The sequence below is a fragment of the Sylvia atricapilla genome, chromosome 6, assembly GCF_009819655.1.
Source record: "Sylvia atricapilla isolate bSylAtr1 chromosome 6, bSylAtr1.pri, whole genome shotgun sequence".
NCBI lineage: Eukaryota > Metazoa > Chordata > Aves > Passeriformes > Sylviidae > Sylvia > Sylvia atricapilla.
The window spans coordinates 10621081-10639314 of record NC_089145.1 but is presented as its reverse complement, the minus strand read 5'-3'; the positions used below and the strand labels follow the sequence as shown (position 1 = coordinate 10639314).

General features: G+C 44.9%; 1 protein-coding gene across 1 annotated transcript in view; it reads right to left on the bottom strand.

Annotated features, from left to right (window-relative positions):
- Positions 1-12661, bottom strand: part of SBF2 (SET binding factor 2) — a 230777-nt gene extending 218116 nt beyond the window's left edge. Inside the window, exon 1 of the mRNA XM_066320756.1 lies at positions 12406-12661. Coding sequence (XP_066176853.1) covers positions 12406-12460 — 55 coding nt within the window. The 5' untranslated portion in view covers positions 12461-12661. The remainder of the gene's footprint in view (positions 1-12405) is intronic.
- Positions 12662-18234: the final 5573 nt, after the last annotated feature.

The window sequence follows — 18234 nt, the reverse complement described above, 5'->3', positions numbered from 1 at the left end:
GAAATACGTCACCAGTTCTGTTGTTTAGGAAATAGTTTGCTAACTTGTTTCTCAAAGTCCCTGACTCTTAAAGTATCACCCTTTTTAAATGCACCCCAAACAACCCAAAAATTAGTATGCCTAGGGACATCAACTGAATATGCTTTCTGCAAATTTATTCACTACACACACTCAATCATATTTATAGCAGCATTAATTCTATCTCCCAGACATCATATGTGAGTCATTGTGGGGTGCAGTGCTTGGTTTTTGGTTTAGAGTGGGTTTTGTTTTGGACTTGAATAAAGTTGCTGCAGGCTGAAACACAGAAAATAACTGAAGCTGTTCTTTTAATATACAAGCATATATATATACATATGAAAATATTTTTATATATATACACACAGATTATTTATTTTCTGAAAATGCAGATAATAAACACAGTAGAGGACAAGATAAGAATTCAAAGTGCTCCTGAAAGACCAGGAAAAAATTATTAAAAAAATGTGAAGAGTGTAACTAAGGAGAATTGCAAAGCTGCAGATTTAGGCCAGAACACCTGACTGCACATACAGGGGATGGCCAAAATGTGGTTTAGGTAAAAGGGATGTAGAGATTAAAGCAAACCACAAAGTCACCCTCAGAGTTGTGATGCTGAAAGCTAAAAATAAAACCCAAAAAGCTCAGAGTGATGTCAATGCATGGAACTGCCCACAAAACCAGCAAGTACCAGTGTCACTCTATATTTTGGTAAGATTTCATGTAAATTACCACATCCAGTTCAGTCACCACACTTCAAGGAGAACAGTAATAACAGGCTGAAAGCTGTACCCAAAGCCACATGACTCAAACAGTATGAAAAGTCTCCTCCAAGTCAGCCAGAGGAGGGCTGGAATAGACTGACAGAGGGGGCTGTCAAAGTGGATGGAGGGGCTTTGAGAATGAGTCAAGAGCTGCCCCAGCCAGCAAAGGCTCCAGCTAATTGTGCCTTGGGAGAGGAGAACGGATCAGGCAATTCCCACAGACCCTGTCCAGTCTCTAAGGTTCTGGATCACAGACACCAGGGCTGAACAGGACCTCCAGGATTCACCTCACCCATTCCTGGCCCCCAAGCTGCAAGTCCCAATACCACAGTGGTTTTGGGCGGGATTTTTTCACAATTCCACATGTTAATTTCTGAGTTTGCTGATGCCATACCAGACACTGGGCTGAAGTTTTACAGAGAACTGTCCCAACAAATTCCAAGAACTTTTCCACTAAGTGACAATAGCTAAATTAAAGAGTATTGCTATGAATTCTCTCTCATCACTGAATGTACTTCAGCTTGTATTTATCAAAACTGCATTTCATGCAGAATTTCAACATTTGAGTCACCCAGTATCATGAGCTCTGTCTGGAGCCCTTCACCGCAAGCTTTAGATTGAACTATTCTGAATAATTTAAATTATTTTCTTTTAATCATCTGCAAGTCTCAAGCATTAAGTATGCCACCTCCCTTTTTACTCGATACTTACAAGTTGAACAACAACAACAAAAAAAAAAAGTTCTGCAAAATTAATTTTGGGAGTCCATGCTACCAATTTTGTCCATGAACAGTGACCACTTGCATCCATCCTTTACCAGCAGATCAAAAGAGGTGATCCTCTCCTTCTCTGCTCTCCTGAGCCTTCACCTGGAGTGCTCCATCCACCTCTGGGCACCCCAACCTAGGAACAACTAGTTAGTGAAAGGTGTCCCTGCCCATGGAACCAGAGGCTCTTTAAGGTCCCTTCCAACCCAAACCATTCTACGATCCTTTAATCTATCCATAACTCTTGAGACTCTTACCATTAAATCAGAACAGCTTAAGATTCAGACATGAAAATTTGCTGCTAATTAAGTTTGGCAGGACCACGTTGACAACAACCTTGGTCCATCTGCTGTGAAAACTGAAGAAAGCATATGGTGCTTTGTACAACTACATTAAGATCACTGAAGTCCAAAGCTCCTCTTAGCAACCATCAAATGAAAAAGAACAAAAAAGATCCAGAGTCTTATAAAACCATAAATCAAATCTAATAAAACATACCATTTCTGTTTTGGTCTCTGCAGATCTGTTTTCAAACTTTTAGGTGAACAGTTAAGACTAGGTAGGGAGTACACACCAGACTTAGAAATTAATGAGGTTTTCTACTGCTCATTTCTAGACTTGATAGGGGAATTTTTAAACAGAACTATATTTTCAGCCTTCTGCTTCAGAATTTCAAAGTATTTTATTAGTAGCCATGACTCTTCCTTGTTTTCACATGAAACCTAAACCAAGAATTATTACTGATTTTTGAGGAGTCAGGGAGGACAAGGACAAAAGAAGTTAGGCATGAGAGACAACTAAAGAGACTTTATTATAACTATAAGAACACTGGCTGAGAATAAGCAGAACACACACAGTTAGAAAGATAGGAGAGCTATGTGTCTTACTTTTCAGCATCCTATCCTTAACCATCATAACTTTGGGAAATGAAACATCTCCAAAGGTCTTTTCCACATGACAGAAACAATGGGTTGCAGACCAGTTAAGGCCTTTCTTTAAGAAAGTATTGTTGTTATTATTACTTTCCTCTGAATCTCACCTCTGGGTTTTCTAGCTTCAAATAATGGCAAGCATATTCTCAAATTCTAGCTTCAAATAACGGCAAGAAAACAACAGATTATGAAAACAATAGTCTTGTGAGTTAGGCCTCTCAAATTCTAGTAAAGAGCAACAATCCTCATTTTTATTAGAATTAAGTATGGATGTAAATTGCTACCTTGTGTCCTCTGCTAGGCTATCAGCAAGAAAAGCAGCTATGGTTATCAGTAACTGTGTCTAGAGACTAGACCAGGGAATCCACATGTTCTTGAACTGCTGTTTTCCAAAAAAAGGCTATTTACTAAAACACTGGCCACATTTACAAGCACGTAAACAATTCTGTAAGAATGCAAAAACATCTTACAAGGTCAGAGAGGCAGAAAGCATGTTTTCTGAGTTCTTTTCAAGACCACTCTCTCACAAAAAAATGAGTGACAGTCTTGCTTCCTCCAAAAAGATGCCATGTGGCAAAAGAGAACAAAATGATAAAAACCAGCCTCCATGAGATTTTGTGCAATATGTATGATCTCATCTCCTTTAATAATAAACGCTATAAACAAAATATTTGGAAAACACAGTGCTGAAACAACAACCTCACAAAAGTATCACAACTTGAACGGACACTGTTGACTCAGTGGCAAACCTGGTATCATTATTTATGCACGTTAATCAAACAGGAAAGAGAATCCTTTGAAAGAAGAGTTTTGAATACCAAATCACAAACATGTGGCTCCCTATGGCTTTGTTTTCTTTTCAGTTGCCTGTAGCTGAAACAACACGCCACTTTGCTCTGGCTGTCCTGCTGAACTGCAGTGCCATCACAGCTGCAGGCTGAGGACAACCTACTGAGGGGCTTTGGCATGTTCCAGCTCTCTCTGCTGCTTCCCTGCTGGAAAGAACCAACCCCCAGAGCTGGAAAAGGGAACATCCAGTGTCAGCACAAATCCAGGTGCCTCAGCTTAAAGCGTGCTTACAGGTAGCTTGAGTCAAAACCTCAGCTCATGAGTGGGAGTAGCACAGAACTGGCACCAGCGTCTAAAACTGCTGCAGGGGCAGCTGCCTCCAGCTAAAGGGCAGATCTGAGACCTTCACAGGCATTAGCTTGACTCACTTCAGCGAAGTGGACCAGAATTTATCACTGAAAATAAGCATTTCGGTTTTAATCACTGTAAAATACCCAGGGAAGAAGCATTCCTCTGCAACGCTTTGAACACTTGAATGGATTTCTAAACACAAATTGAATATTTATTACCACAGAAAACATCCTTTTATTCTTATTGTTATCTTATTTGTTTTGGAAATACCACTAAAAGCATCCGTTCCAAACCTTGGGCTTTCTACCACTGCTGAAACTCACTGATCATGAGAAACACATGCTAATTAGCTGCCTAAAAGCAAGCAGCTCCTGAAAGGCATAAAATAATTCAATAATTGCATTTTTAAGAAATGTGGGGAGAATCCCAAAGGCAATCCTCAGGCAGCAGCTCCTCCCTCCTTTAACAGGAAATTCCAAGTTGTTCCTCAGCTGCAGCCGGGCACAACCTATGGCTCAGGCAGAGGCCCCAGGCAAAGATACTCCACAAAAGGCAAATTCTGCCTGGCAGCCCACTGAACAAAATACACTGAAGGGAAAAAACCTCTCACAGGCTGAAGATTCTAAGAACTTGCAGCCTAAAAGAGGAAGACTCTAAATAGATTAAATTACCCCCCCAAAAAAAAGGGGGGGGGGAAGGAAATTTGGGGTTAGATCTGTGTTCTAGGAAGGCTTTTAAAAATGGTTTTATCACCATTTTTTTTCTTTGAAACCTTCCTTAAAAAGTCCTGTATTCTTAAAAAGTCTCAAACCTACTATTTCTCTCTTCACAAACTATAAAACTAGAAGAAAAAATGGAAATCCTCTTGTAAGTTCTACTAGAATGTTTTGTATTAAACCTGGTTTAAAAATAGCATATACCAACAATATAGAGCAGTAACAGCCCAGTCATCACACAAGCTTCGTAAAACTACTATGTGTTTTTCTGAGAAAACAGATTAATTATGAAGAAACAGCTCTGCAGGAACAAAGCATGTGGCTTTCTTCTATTTTTATGCAATTGCAATTTGCATGTTTATGAGAAGCAGTCTGTGTAATAGAATTAAAAAACACAGCTTTCCTAATTTAACCTTTCTTAAAAAGTACAGTATGCCCATTCAACAATATTTCAAGACTTAAAATTCCTTCACAGTTGAATTTATGACAGGATCACAACTTGGTCTTTCCAGTCTTGCGTATTTTGTTAGTCACACATACAGCTTATTCTTACTGCAATTTAGGAATTAGATTTACAGTTCAGAGAACAATAGTCACAAAAAAGGACAAGCATCTGCATTTCTTCGTCCAAAACAAAAAATACACATGGTAAATGTACCAATTTAAACTGTGGAAGACTTCAACAACACAGTGGTCAAGCTAAAAGGGTTACTGGGCTTTAATTAGTGCAGTCATAACAAACTAAGAAACAAGAGTGCAATGTTTTTTAGATACACAAATAAGTAACAGCTATAGGCATCACTAAGGGCGCTCTATCTTGTTCTGTAACTATTTCCAATTCTTTTTTACTTAAACAAACCAAATGCACCATATAAAGTCTCAATGGTTGATATCTGTTTCCAGTTCAATTAAGTGAAACTTCACAATAAATACTTTTTCTGCTTCCAAGAAATAAGACTGGGGAGAAAAGGATTTTTTTTTTTTTTTGGCCTAAACCAAAATTCCACCAAATGTGCTTTTAGGTCCAAAATTTACAGAAGGACAAAACCTGGCCCTGTGTGATGAACTGGAATTTGCTTATTTAAAGATGAAAACTGTAAGAAATCAGACTGAGTGGCCAAGAGGACTTCATCTCAGAAAACCACAGACAAAGAGAGTTAAATGGATACTGAGAGTGAGAGAAGGAAGGAGAAAGTGAGAGAGATGATAAGGGAGAGATTCTCCTGGAGGAAACCTAGAAGACAGAAAGCACTGTAAAATAGCAGAATGTGTCAAATAGAGTAAGAAGGAGGAGCGGCCAATGTCCCATGAAGAAGGGTTGCTAAACCATGGGAAGTGACATGCAGCCCACCACAGTCTGACAACACTCCATACTCCTGGCATCACTGTCAGCAGCCAGCAAAAAGAGCCCAACAAAACTCATTTTCTAAATGCACAACCTTCCACAACTGAAGTCAGGGTTCCAGAAAGAAGAGTTGTCATCCCTTTTCATCCACAAGTATCAGAGAAATCTTCTGCCAGAATGTCTCATCTTCATTCCAGTTGTTATTCCAGCAGACCCAACCCGACATTCACATTTAAAAAACACATTTTCTATCTTGCTGAAGTTTGATCCAAGTATCAGATAATGGACTTTCTGGGGTTTCCAATCCTAGGAAACAACCAATGAACTACAGTAAAAGGACATGATAAGGACATTATTCCTACCCTCTTTTTTTTTTTTTTTTTCCCATTGAATTTCTTTCTGAGTGATTGATTTTGTAAGCCCAGTAACATTCCTTTGTCTCTTTTTATCCACTGAGGTCTCCCATGGTCCAACAGGGTTTCGCATTCAGCTACACCGAATTTGTATCCAAAATTATGATGAGTTTGTTTTTTCAGTCTCTTAGCTTTCCTCCACAGCAGCTACACACATCCCCAGACCACACTGTCACCAAGTGCTGGGTCTGGCTGCAGGAGTGACAGGCTGTGTCAGTGACCTATGTCCAGCTCAGTGGAAATTCTGTGGTTACTTTGACACCTGGAGCACAACACTACCAGAAAGAAACCAAAGAATTCAAGTTCTGTTCAATTATTGCATTTTTTTCATAGTATTCAGTTTGCAGAAGATTGAAAACTGAGAACTGTAAACGTCAGAGACATGAAATCATGATCTATCTAGTCACTAGCAGATAAGCAATAACCAGCATGTTCTTGGCTCAATGAGCAGGGATTTAGCTGCCAAATCCCAATCAACACTAATTGGATTGTCCTTGACTTCAGAACATACCACTGACACCACAGGAGTAATTTATTTCAACAAACACATATAAATGGAACACAATTCCCAAAACATCAGGCAGAAGAAAATTAATCTGATCAATACTGATAATGCTATTGTTAGAAATGGGGGGTTTTTTCACTATATAAGCAAGGAGCCTGAAAGCCTCATGCTACTGCAAAGAGGAGTAAGAGGAGAGATGAACCAAATGAAACCCTCCTACTCAGCAGTATATATTTGCAGGATACAACTTTCACTGACAGTTATCAAGGCTGAACTGCGAATCTGCTGTTACACGTTTTACAAACGATCCCACAGTGACTGTGGCTTTCCTCTGTGAGTACCAGTAACTGGGGAGGTAGCTGGTACTTTAAATTCATGTCAGAGAAGAGAACTACCACAGCAGTGTAATTCTCTTCCTCACTGTTATAAAACAAGACTGTTATGTTTGGGACGTTGGAGAAGTTAAATGTCAGTCTCATTGTCTGTCCACTGAAAAATATGATTGTGGTTATAGAAGGACAGGGCTTACACAGTATTCAGGCTTGCATAACAAACTGTTTTCCATGAGCAGGCTGCAGGAAAAGTGTTTTTTTGTCAGATAATCCACAAAGTTAATCCAGGACAGAACAGGGAAGAGAGAGTTCCTTGACTGCAATTTAGTCACAAAGATAGGAAATGCTACTTCCCTCAACATAATCTGTATCCTCGTATTTCACAACAAATGAAGATAGCTTACAGAGAAAAAAAATCAGCCTCCATGGATATTTTAGCTTAAAATGAAAGGCTGAAAAAAAAATAGTATTTCTATTGTTGTTGTTATTATAATGGCAAGAGTGAGTGAAGAGTCTGAAATCCAAGTTCTTTAGAAATATTCATTACAGACATGTGAGGGACAGAAGATTTATGTGATCTCTATTGATTTTAAGATTTCTCCAAAATAATAAATCCATAAACCAAAATAAAAAAAATTGTAGTCAACATTATGCACTAGAAGAAAGTGCTTGAGTATCTTTTATGAACACATGCTACCAAAGAATACTGAGGGTCTTCCAAACAGACTTTCAAGAGTTTTATCTCACCAAAAAAAACCCCAAAACAACAACAAACAAACACCACCACAATCAAAACAAACAAAACCACATGCAATGGAATTATTTTTCCTCCTTCTGTTTCAGCATAGTATTGTGGAATCTGCTCTATTTGAAGAATAAAGGTTTCGAGGAAGAGATAATGTCATTTACTGGAGCAACTAATTTGTGTACAAGGCTTTTGGGCTGCCATGCCCTACCCAACCAAAGCCATCTCCCAGCAAAATACAGGCACACTTCTGCATTCTGCTCAGTTCCAGCATGGCACTTGATGCTTCACTCCACTACAGCTACAAGAATTCTCCTGCCACAATAAGAAGGATTTCGGTTTTGTTGCTTTTTTTAATCCCTTTGAGATCTCCCTGGATTGCATTCGAATCAAATTAAGCCACAGCACAGATAAGAAAGCCACTGTAGTAAGAGCTTTATTCCCTTATTTTTCTACGTTTTCTGTTTTACAGAGATTGCATGCCATGGCATCCAGCAATCATCCACTCCTCATACACACCCTAGCTCAGTGAAATGCCCAACTATGAATATCCAGCAAATACATCAGAAAACCCTTATGATATTATATTCCTCACAGGCAAAATCTGCTCACAGGAAAAAAAAAAATCAGACAATTCCATTTAGAAATTTCACCCATTCCATCAACAATCACTTCCTCTTGTTTCAACCTCCTCTGAGATACGAAGCTATGTTACACAATAAAGGCTTCCCTGAAGAGGAGTTGATAAAAATCAGAACAGAAACAACCACAACAGAGCCTACACATGTTATACCAGCATTTATCAGTTGTGACAACAGCCAAATAAAACTGCTATACTGTTGTAAGCCTTCTGTCCTACACACTGCAACTGCACACACAGTCAAGAACAAGTCATTCCTCTGTCTTCTTAGAGCGAGCAAACCCCACAGAAAACATCTTGCTCCACCTCACAGGTTTTCTCCTTCAACTTCTCGATACAAACCAGCATCCTACAGGAAAGATGTTTGGGATAATTAATCAAACCCAATCTTTGGATCCTCTCCTCTTTACCCTTACCTTTCAGCTGCTGAGCTAAGGAAGACACACAATGTTCTCTCTTTTACCTCTTCCAGCTATCACTATACGTAAATTCTAGGGATGTATTTATGATCAGGGCTTATACCAGCAAAACCCAAAACAAACGAAAAAAAAAAAGGCATTTTCTCATGCCCTTCTGTGATCTTTGCAAACATCTGTGTTCTTCGTAAACCCCATCCACATTCCATTATTCAGACATATTAAATGAGAATTTTTCAGTGAAGCACATCAAACACACTTCAAAATCCATGAAAAAATAAAAGGCATAAACAGTAAGGCCTCCTGGGATTTCTCATAGCTTTTAACCCAGAATGTCTACATTTGGTAGCACCGTTGCTCCTTTCAGAGACTTTTCTAAGTGCCTTTTGTAGCCAGTTATGTAACAGCTTTATATTGTGCTGATTTGCTGGGAGAAAATGTGGTTATCTACCACAGCCAAGGTTCAGCTGAAGGCAAAATACACCAAGGCTGACTGTTTTACTCTGCATATCACTGCAATCCTTCATGCTTTCACTGTTAGAGCAAAATAAAAAAGGGTTATTAGTAAAGCTGGGGGATTTATAAATCTGGTTTCTCCAACTCTGTCAGGACACTCAACATGCACTTCTAAGAGCAGCTACTGCTGCTGCAGCTTTGAGCAGTGGCTCAGAATGAGTCCTTAAAACACACAACAGCCATTAAAGCTATGATCCACCTGAGCTTAGTTTTATGGTGGGAGACACAGACTGAGCAACTTCGGTGGGAATACAGACCAGAGTGCACCTGAAACACAGAAAAAGCTGGGTGAATCAATTCATCCTTCACACAAAGACTTCTCAGCTCCTAAGTGCCTGCAATTCTGCTGACACTTGTCAACAGCAAAGCTCATTCTCTGCTCAGGCACAGCCTCTGTGCATCTTGCCAAGCATGAATAAACTGCCTGTGAGGCAAATTATCCAAGGGTTCCCCTTAGTTTCCCTGGAGCATTCAGGAGACTAAGCCACCTCACGAACATCTTTGTGCCCAAGGCTCTAGGACCATTTCAGCTGATATAAATTCAGGGTGCACTGATCTGTCCTCCAGCATGCTCCTTTATGCCAATACTGGCGTTCATCTGACATCCTGGTGAGCCAACACTCTTTGAAAAATTAGCAGAAAGGTAATCCAAGGACAAGGTAATACACTAACACAGGTTACACACCCAGCAAGAAAGGTCTTCCAGATAGGTCAGCATCCTAAAGAGAGGTGGAAACCAAAGGAAGATTTAACACAGTAGGAACTGCAGCACTAGGACTGCTGTGACATCAATTTACCCAGGCCTTGACCAGAACAGGAATGGACTTTCATATGCTTGATTCCCAAAGGTCACACTCTCTGGTTTATTAGAGGACAATAAAACACTTCCCCTGAAGACTATGCTGGTTAAAAGCTTGTAGCATCAGTAACAAAGTTGTCCCAAAACAAGAAAAATCTACAAATCTGCTCCTTAACTGCATGAAGACTGCATTTTAGATATTTACAGTGAACGTTTTTTGCGAAAAGCCAGATAACCTGCCCAGGAGATCAGCACCTTTACCACATTTTCAGGGGTACTGCAGATATTGGCACATGTAAATAAATCCATACCAGCAGTGAGAGGAGAGCCAGCAGACACAGTGGGGCTCTCCTGGGAGAGCAGTCACTGCTATAAACACCCTTCCCTATAAACCACACGTGTTTATCATCCAAACCCTGCTGACACACAGGTTGGGGGGAAGGGTACAGCATTTTTGTTTGCTTGTTTACACACAGCTATTCCACAGATTATGCCTAGGGAAAAAAAAAAAAAACACTCCAAAACATAATTACGCTCAACATTAACATCAAGCCAGAAGGTAGCTGCAGACTAAAAAAATAGGAAAGAAAAAATGGAACATACTTAAAAATATAAAAGCTTCAAGGGTAGCTAGTCTATAATCCTAGAAACGTTTGTCCCCGCTCTTCATATAGAAGGAAGCATAATAAATGCATCAAAAACCTACAGTTTTATAAGAAAAATAAAGGTCAGTACTCCATGTATTATGGGATTGCATGTGGGGGTAAAGGAATTTTGGAAAACAATGCATGCCTGGTCTTGAACAGAATGCTGTTCCTTCAAGCATTTTTCTTATGAAGCATTAAAGTAGCAACAAGCAATTTAAAAAATAAAGTCTAAACAGTTACCTTCTCGGCATGACCTTTTCAAATTAAGGATCAGGAGTTATTTCTGAATCTGCTCAATTTCACCCAGGCAAGCAATTCCACCAAACTTCATGAGACAATTTACGTATGGGAAGTTAAACACATACTTAAATGCTACAGATGAAGACATTTTACAGACATAAAGCTTTCCAATGCAATCTGTAATTTCACTTCACGTCCTCTGCCAGATTGATCATGCCCATGAAGTAAGTAGCCTACTCACTTTATCTTCTTTAAAAGCATATCTGGGTTTTTTGGTTGCCTCATTGTTTTGATTTGGGTTCTTTCTACTTTGCCAGGGAAAATGTCCCAAACAGGAGAGATGCAAAAGGGAAGGTCTTTGTTTTTAACATAAAATACTCCCCATTTCACATATCTTGATTTTGACAGTACAATTAGGACAAACCTATTATCAAATGGGGTGGGAGGAGAAACCAGGCTGTAATTAATAGAATAATAATTGCAGAATAGAATAGAATCCAAAAGGCCCTTAGCAGAACTTTGTAATACACTGCATCTTTAAACACACAGATATAATGATTTCTCTAAAAATTCTTTTTCTTTTTAAAAAAATCCCATAGTCTGAGTTTATTAGTTGCACTTTTTGAATGAACAGAAACAGACCACACGCAGTTGCTACTTCAAAGAATTACTCTGAGTAACAAACTTGAGTGTTGTTTGGTTTATGCACAGTCAAATAAAATAGGGAACATTGGGCTATTTAAAATATTGTTTATTAACAACATACATTCAAAGGATCTCTTTGAAATACCCGGCACAAACACACAGCAGCTGACAATCCCTTCGTTTTCCACTCAGTTCAAGCACTGATTTGAGACGTCTGCAGCAGCAAAGCTGGTATCATCACGGAGAGTTACGTAACACAAACCACTCTCTCTTTGCCCACAGAACGCCAGCGGATAGCACCACTTCCCTTTCCCCCGGCAGTCAGAAGGCAGCCCGAGGCTTTAGGAAAAGCGCCCGTTCCCGCGGAGCCTCTGGGGCGCTACGGCGCTTCCCGGGGGCTCCGCGGCGCCGGCCCGGCGATGGACGAGCCGCGGGACGGGGCAAAGCCCGCCGAGTGCCGCCGGCAGCCTTTGTTCTCCCGGAGGCGCGGCTGTCGCGCCCCAGCCGGCGGGACACAGGTGGGGACACGGCGGGAGCGGGCCGGGCCCCGTTTGAACCTGCCCGCGCTTTGGGGAAGGAGCCGCGGCCGCGGGCGGGGCTGCCCCGGCCGGGCGGCGCAGGAGCCCCTCGCTTCCCCCGGGGGAAAGGGGCATTAACCCCCGGCTCCCCCCGCTGCCCTCACCCCCTCCTCCCCCGGCCGGACGCGCGGCCCGTGCAGTCTCCTCCTCCCGCGGCCCGGCCGGAGGCGGGCGGGGGCCGGGGCCGGGCAGGAGCGCGGGGAGCGGCCAGGCGCGGCGGGGCAGCGCTGCGCGCAGCCACACCTACCTGTCTTCTCGTGGTCATAGCCCACCACGATGAAGTAGTCGGCCAGCCGGGCCATGGCTGCGCGGGGCGCGCCTCGGCCTCACCACCCCAGCGGCTGCGGCGGCGGCTCGGGGCAGGCTCAGCATCCTCCGCTCCGCGCCCGCCGCAGGAGGAACGGCACCGCCTCAGCCATGTTGGAGGCGCGGGCGCGCCGTGCGCCTGCGCGCCGCCCGGACCGCTCGCCGTGACCCCGGGGCTGGGCGGGGGCTGGGGCGGCCCGGCCGTCCCGCACCGCCGCTGCCCCGGGCCGGCCGCCGCTCCGCCGCTCCGCCGCCGGCCTCCCTTCGCAGCCCCCCGCGGGCGGGGACGGCCCGGCGGGGGAGGTCCGCGCCCCGCCCGCTCGGGGCTTTGTCTCCCGGCAGCCTCCCCCCTTGTGCGGTGGCCGCCCGGGGGGCAGCGGGGCCGTGGCACGTTCCCTTAGAAAAGACGCTGGCGGCGGGGCCGAGCGCTCTGCGTGCCCGCGGACACTCGGGTGCTTGAGCGGGACACCTTGCCGCTCCTGCGAGGAGATGCCGGGGCCGGCATCGCCCCCGCCGAGGCTCCGCGGAAGAGGAAGCCGGCGACGAGATCCCGCCGGCCCCGCCAGCCGGCCGGGGATCGGGGACTGCGCTTCCAGAACGTGTCCCGGTCACGTTTTGTCCGGGCCGTGCAGGACGCGGAGCCGTCCCGCGGCCCCGCTGCACCCTGTGGCCGTGCCCAGTGTCTCTGGGTCTCGGCCCGGCCCCCTCAGAGCAGCAGCCGCGGCCCGGAGCGGGCTGTGCTGTCCCGGGGAGCTCCGCCGGGGCCGGGCGCTGCCGGCCGTGCCTCGGCGGGACCCGCGCGGCCTCGGGCGCGCTGTCCCGGGCGGCGGCTGCTGGGGCGCTCAGCGAGGCCCCGCCGGGAGCTGCCGTGGGGCCGTCTGTAACGCGAAGATGAGGCGGGCACCTTTAGGACCGTGGCCCTCGAAAGCACGGTGTAAAGTCGCGGAGATGCTGAGGATAAACGAGCGGACAGTACAGCGCTTGGGTAGCTGGCGGTGCCCGCAGAAAACACTCTGATAAGCTGCTGTGTCCGTCCCGTTCGACAGCGCAGAGAGAAGCAGCAGCGCGGAGGACACGGGGTGCACTCCAGCGAGGAGCAGTTGTGGGTACCAAACTGGATTTGCTCCTGACCATCCACCCTGACGAGGGACCCAGCAGACAGTCATTAGTGGTCTCAGAGGCATTTCTGCTTCAAACACGCCGTTCTTACACCGCTTAGTTGGGGCGTTCTGATGCAGTATCTTGCTGATAAGCCAGATGCAAATTGGTCGGGCAGCTTCAAGCAGCGTTCCCGCTTGTGCCTTCTCAGCGGAGGGCAGAGGTTGACATCTCCCTGGAGTCATCAGCTTCATGATTGAGCTGTTTTGAAGCAAATGACACGTGTAAAGATCCAATCCTAATACATTTCCTTCTTTAGGAGTAAAGAAAAATGTGTCATATATACATCAAAAAGATTGACCATACTTTTTGAGAAAGATATGCACTCTGTGGGGTCTGTCACTTCTTCTAGGTAGGAGTTAGGTGGGAATACCTTTCTTAAGTTGTGTGTAGGCATTTTGGTTGCAAGACACAACAGTTCTCAAAAGCAAAGAATAATGTTTGTACAGCTAAACCTGGAGGGAAAGCTTAAAGACACTGAGAAATTACCTAATTTGGAGCTGAAATGGGACCTAAGAGTTATCATATCTGCACTCATAAAAAGATTCAATATGCAATAACAAATCTCAGTAGTAAAATCTCATTGCTCTTTTAACCCAGCACCTCTAGCAGGAGAGGATCACTCACACCTTTCCCAGGACATTAATAAATGCTGGTTCAAGAGCAAGGTGTTTATTTAGTGATTTCACAATGCTGCTAGTGCTCATTTTACAGCCTTGCTCCTTCTCCCATCTAGATCAGTACAGCCAAAGTTTATAAAGCTTATGAAGTTTATAAGAAGTGGAACATCTTAAATAAGAAATAGGAAGTTCAGTTGAGCTTATTTATTCCACAAAATCATGGGATGGTTTGGGTCAGTAAGGATCTTAAAGATCATCTTGTTCCAACTCCCCTGCTATAGGCAGGGACACATTTCACTAGACCAGGTGGCTCAGACCCATCCAACCACACCACGAACGTTTCCAGGGATGTGGCATCCACAACTTCTCTGTGCAACTTCCTTTAAGTATAGAGCAATCTTATGTTCTCACAGGACAAGTGAGGAAGTGGAGCAGACACAATGTCTGTTCACCTGAATTCTAATGAAAAGTAGAACTGAATGCTCATCCAGACTACCAAACCTGAATTCTCTCAACAAACCCCTAGTCATGTACTTACCCCAGGGGAAGAATTGCAAGGCTGCAGCCTCTCCAACTCAAGAGAAAGCACTCAAGAGACAATGTTACCACACTCACACTGTGTACTTGCCAATAACAAGGTGTGAACACAATACCTTCTACAGTTCAGTCCTCCTTCAGGAAACGGAGAGTTCACACTGTACCTGCAGTCTCTTTATCCAGTGTCACCCCACACCATGCCAGAACAGGAGGACAGCCATGATCCCAACCAGGCTTTCCCCTGCCAACAGACATCCCCCACTCACTTAGGATGCTTTGTTTGGTGTAGTCCAGCCCGTCAGACAAAGGGTCGCCAAAGCACCTCCAATGGGACTACCCGAAATGGAATCACCCCTTTGTAGCTGTGCCCTTGGCATGGAGAGAACTGGCTGTGTGCAGGTACTAGCAGTAAGGCTTCCCTGTGTGGAGCTTGTTTGAGGTTTAGGTCCTTCAGGGGGTGCCATTCTTCTACTAGTATTATCTTTCTGCTGATTTCATGCAGCCTGAAATACAATCAGGTCTATTCATACTCATGGCATATGAATTCAGAACAATTTGTTTAAACAAAGTGAAACATGCAAAGGCACTTCCACTGGCTTCAAACAACAGTTTTCTTCCATAATCAGCACAGAATATTTGCTTTGCACTGATTCCCCATGGACACCCACAGATTTTAGACCTTTTCTTTTGGAATAAATCTCAGCCTGAATAAAATGCTCTATAAACAGCAACTCTTCTTCACCATGTCCCTGCCAGAGCAAATACTTGTTGAAAGGTCTTCTGTGCATATGGCAACACCAAGAGGTTGAATGCTACACCCAAGATAAGCAGAGGTCCAGGAGCTCACTGCTCCTCCAGGCCAGCTTCCCACCATGGATGAGAGGGAGACCCTGCACTTCACATCACGGACTGCTCTTGCTGAACTGCTTGGCATCGCCTCAGACTCACAGCTTGTGAATGATCCTGCTATGGAACGTTCTGTGCAACTGGGCTTTTTTTAAGAAAGGAAATAACTATTTGTGGAATAAGTTTTTAAAAAGTGGTCACCGTTACATCATAGTGCCAATTCAGTGACTATTGCTCATTTCCAAACTGCATAAGAATGCAAGTTCATAGAAACGCCAAAATGAGCATCTGAACAAAGAACATGATGTTTTGTGTTAGATTTGAACCAGCTTTACCTGCTGAAGCCCTTTCACAAATCACATGAGCAACAAACTGATCATTTATGTGTCAGAGTTTGCCACCTCATGAATTTCCACGAAGTAATTTTGCATCACTGATATGATAGTTACAGACAGTGTGGAAGTCACGAGAGTTGTGTTACTACTGTTATTACTATTCCTAAATCCACGTAGGATTCTTTTCTGCATTGTTTGGCTAAGAGTATGCAAAATACACTTCCCGTTTAAGCCAAGGATTTTAGTGAGGGATTTTCCAGCATTTGAGGAAATGTGTGATTTTTTTTCTTTCTTTTTACTGGAATGGGAGACTTAGTTTGAGTCAAAGCAATGCTTATCACATAAAATCCTGCCTTCTCATTCAAAAAAAAAAAAAAAAAAAAATTCAGTTTCAACTTCTGCTAATCAAGGAAATGCTTGAACTCACAGAGCTTGAGCTGCCTCCTGAGGTCTCTAAAATCCACTCATCGCGGGCTGATGCAGTCGTGCAGCTCTGGTCATGATACGGTCCCGTTCTAGACCACTTATTTTTCCGTTTCTTCCTCCCTGTGTTTGCCCCCCAAGCCTCTCGCTGTGCTCTCCGGAGCACGGTGCGAGGGAGCTGCGGGCGGGAGGGACGAGGGCGAGCCCGGGGCAGCCCCGCCGGCTGCGGGCGCTCCGTGCCGCCACCGCCGCGTCCCGCCCCGGGATCGGCCGGGCAGGTGCGGCGGGCAGCGGATCCCGGTTTGCCCGGCGGCCGCCCCAGGGCCGGGGAGCGGCCTCGCCCCGGCTGATGCTGGGGAGCAGCGACAGACACACAGCCCTCCCCGCCGGCCGCTGGTGGCGGCTCCCGGGCCAGCCTGCCCCGCGCAGGTAGATGCCGGAGACAAGCCTCCAGATGCGTGGACGCTGCTGGCGAGCGAGGGGAGGGAAGGAGGGAGAGAGGGAGAAGAACACCTGATACCGAATGAGCCGTGCGGAGGAAAGTTTCCGTCATCCCCCTGCACATACCTCTCCGGGGTGGTGTTACACACCGCAGTTATCTAGAAAGGCACAGTCACGAGCACACACTCACTCACCTGACTTTTGAAACACTTTGCTTGGGGCAAGATGTGAGAGAAACATCTCACCGGCTCATTCCTTCCTCCCGAGTGTCTCTCGCTGGCCAGGGGACCCTGGCGCCCCAGGGCGCAGATCTCCTGGGGCATTTCCCTCGGTCCCGCCGAATTTGCACTGCGACAAGTAAGCGGAGACAGACACGGTCCATCCGCCGCTGGCTTCCAGCACCTCCTGCGAAGCCAGACCTCTGCATTTCTGTAGCGTCACGGAGCAAAAACCTTAAAGACTGCAAAAAAAGCCAACAACGAGGTGGTCAAACTAAGGTTTTGCTGCTGGCCAGCCGGGAGAATGCTGTTAGAGACCCCGATCCTGCGCTGGTTTAGCTTTCTGGCCGGGAAGTAACCGCGCTCACGTCCGTGGAGGTTTGCGGATTGGGAAGAGCACAAGGCACGGCGGATCTTCCCGGCGCCCTTAACCCCAGGCGTTTCAGTGACCCTGTGTTTGCCCCAAAGGAATACCACTCGCGCTGTTCCAAGGCAAAAAACTGGGCTCTAACCTTCCTCTGCCAACACCATTTGAATCACGATCAACTTAAATCGATCAAGTAAATCAAGTTCATTTTGTTAGATAAAAAATGCACCCAAGTTGAGTCATAAATATTAATGATGCCCGATTTGCCACCTCCTTACTTATGTAAAGAAGGCTCATTCCAGTTGCTCATTATAAATCCACGTTGTCCAAATATGGGTTTATTTTTGGAACTTTGGTATTTGATGGATTTTCATGGATTTTGGAAGGGACTGAATCTGGTTCCCACTCCTATGCTTTCACCCACCTGAAGCTAAGATGTCTAGAATGAGAGATTATGCTACAGATAGTGTAAATATACATATATATCGGAGGCTAAAACGTCTGTCCCAGGTAAAACAGGCTGAGGGGCTCATCGGATTTTGCAAGTTGTGCCATGACTCAGAATCCTAAAAGCCGCCGTTATAATTAACAAAATACCAAGGGGGCTGTTTAAGATAATTTTCAATAATCCTCTTATTCTCCCCCCCCCCCAACCCCCGCAATGTTGCCCCCAATCCAGGTCAGAATGCTTGAAATGTGAGGGTGGGGGGGGTGCCAAAAGAGAGATCGCCCGGCCACGCCAAGGTCCACCCACTTCTCAGGGCTGCTCTATAAAAGCGAGCGGTGGAGCGCAGAGCTCGGCAGTGATTACTTCACACACATACA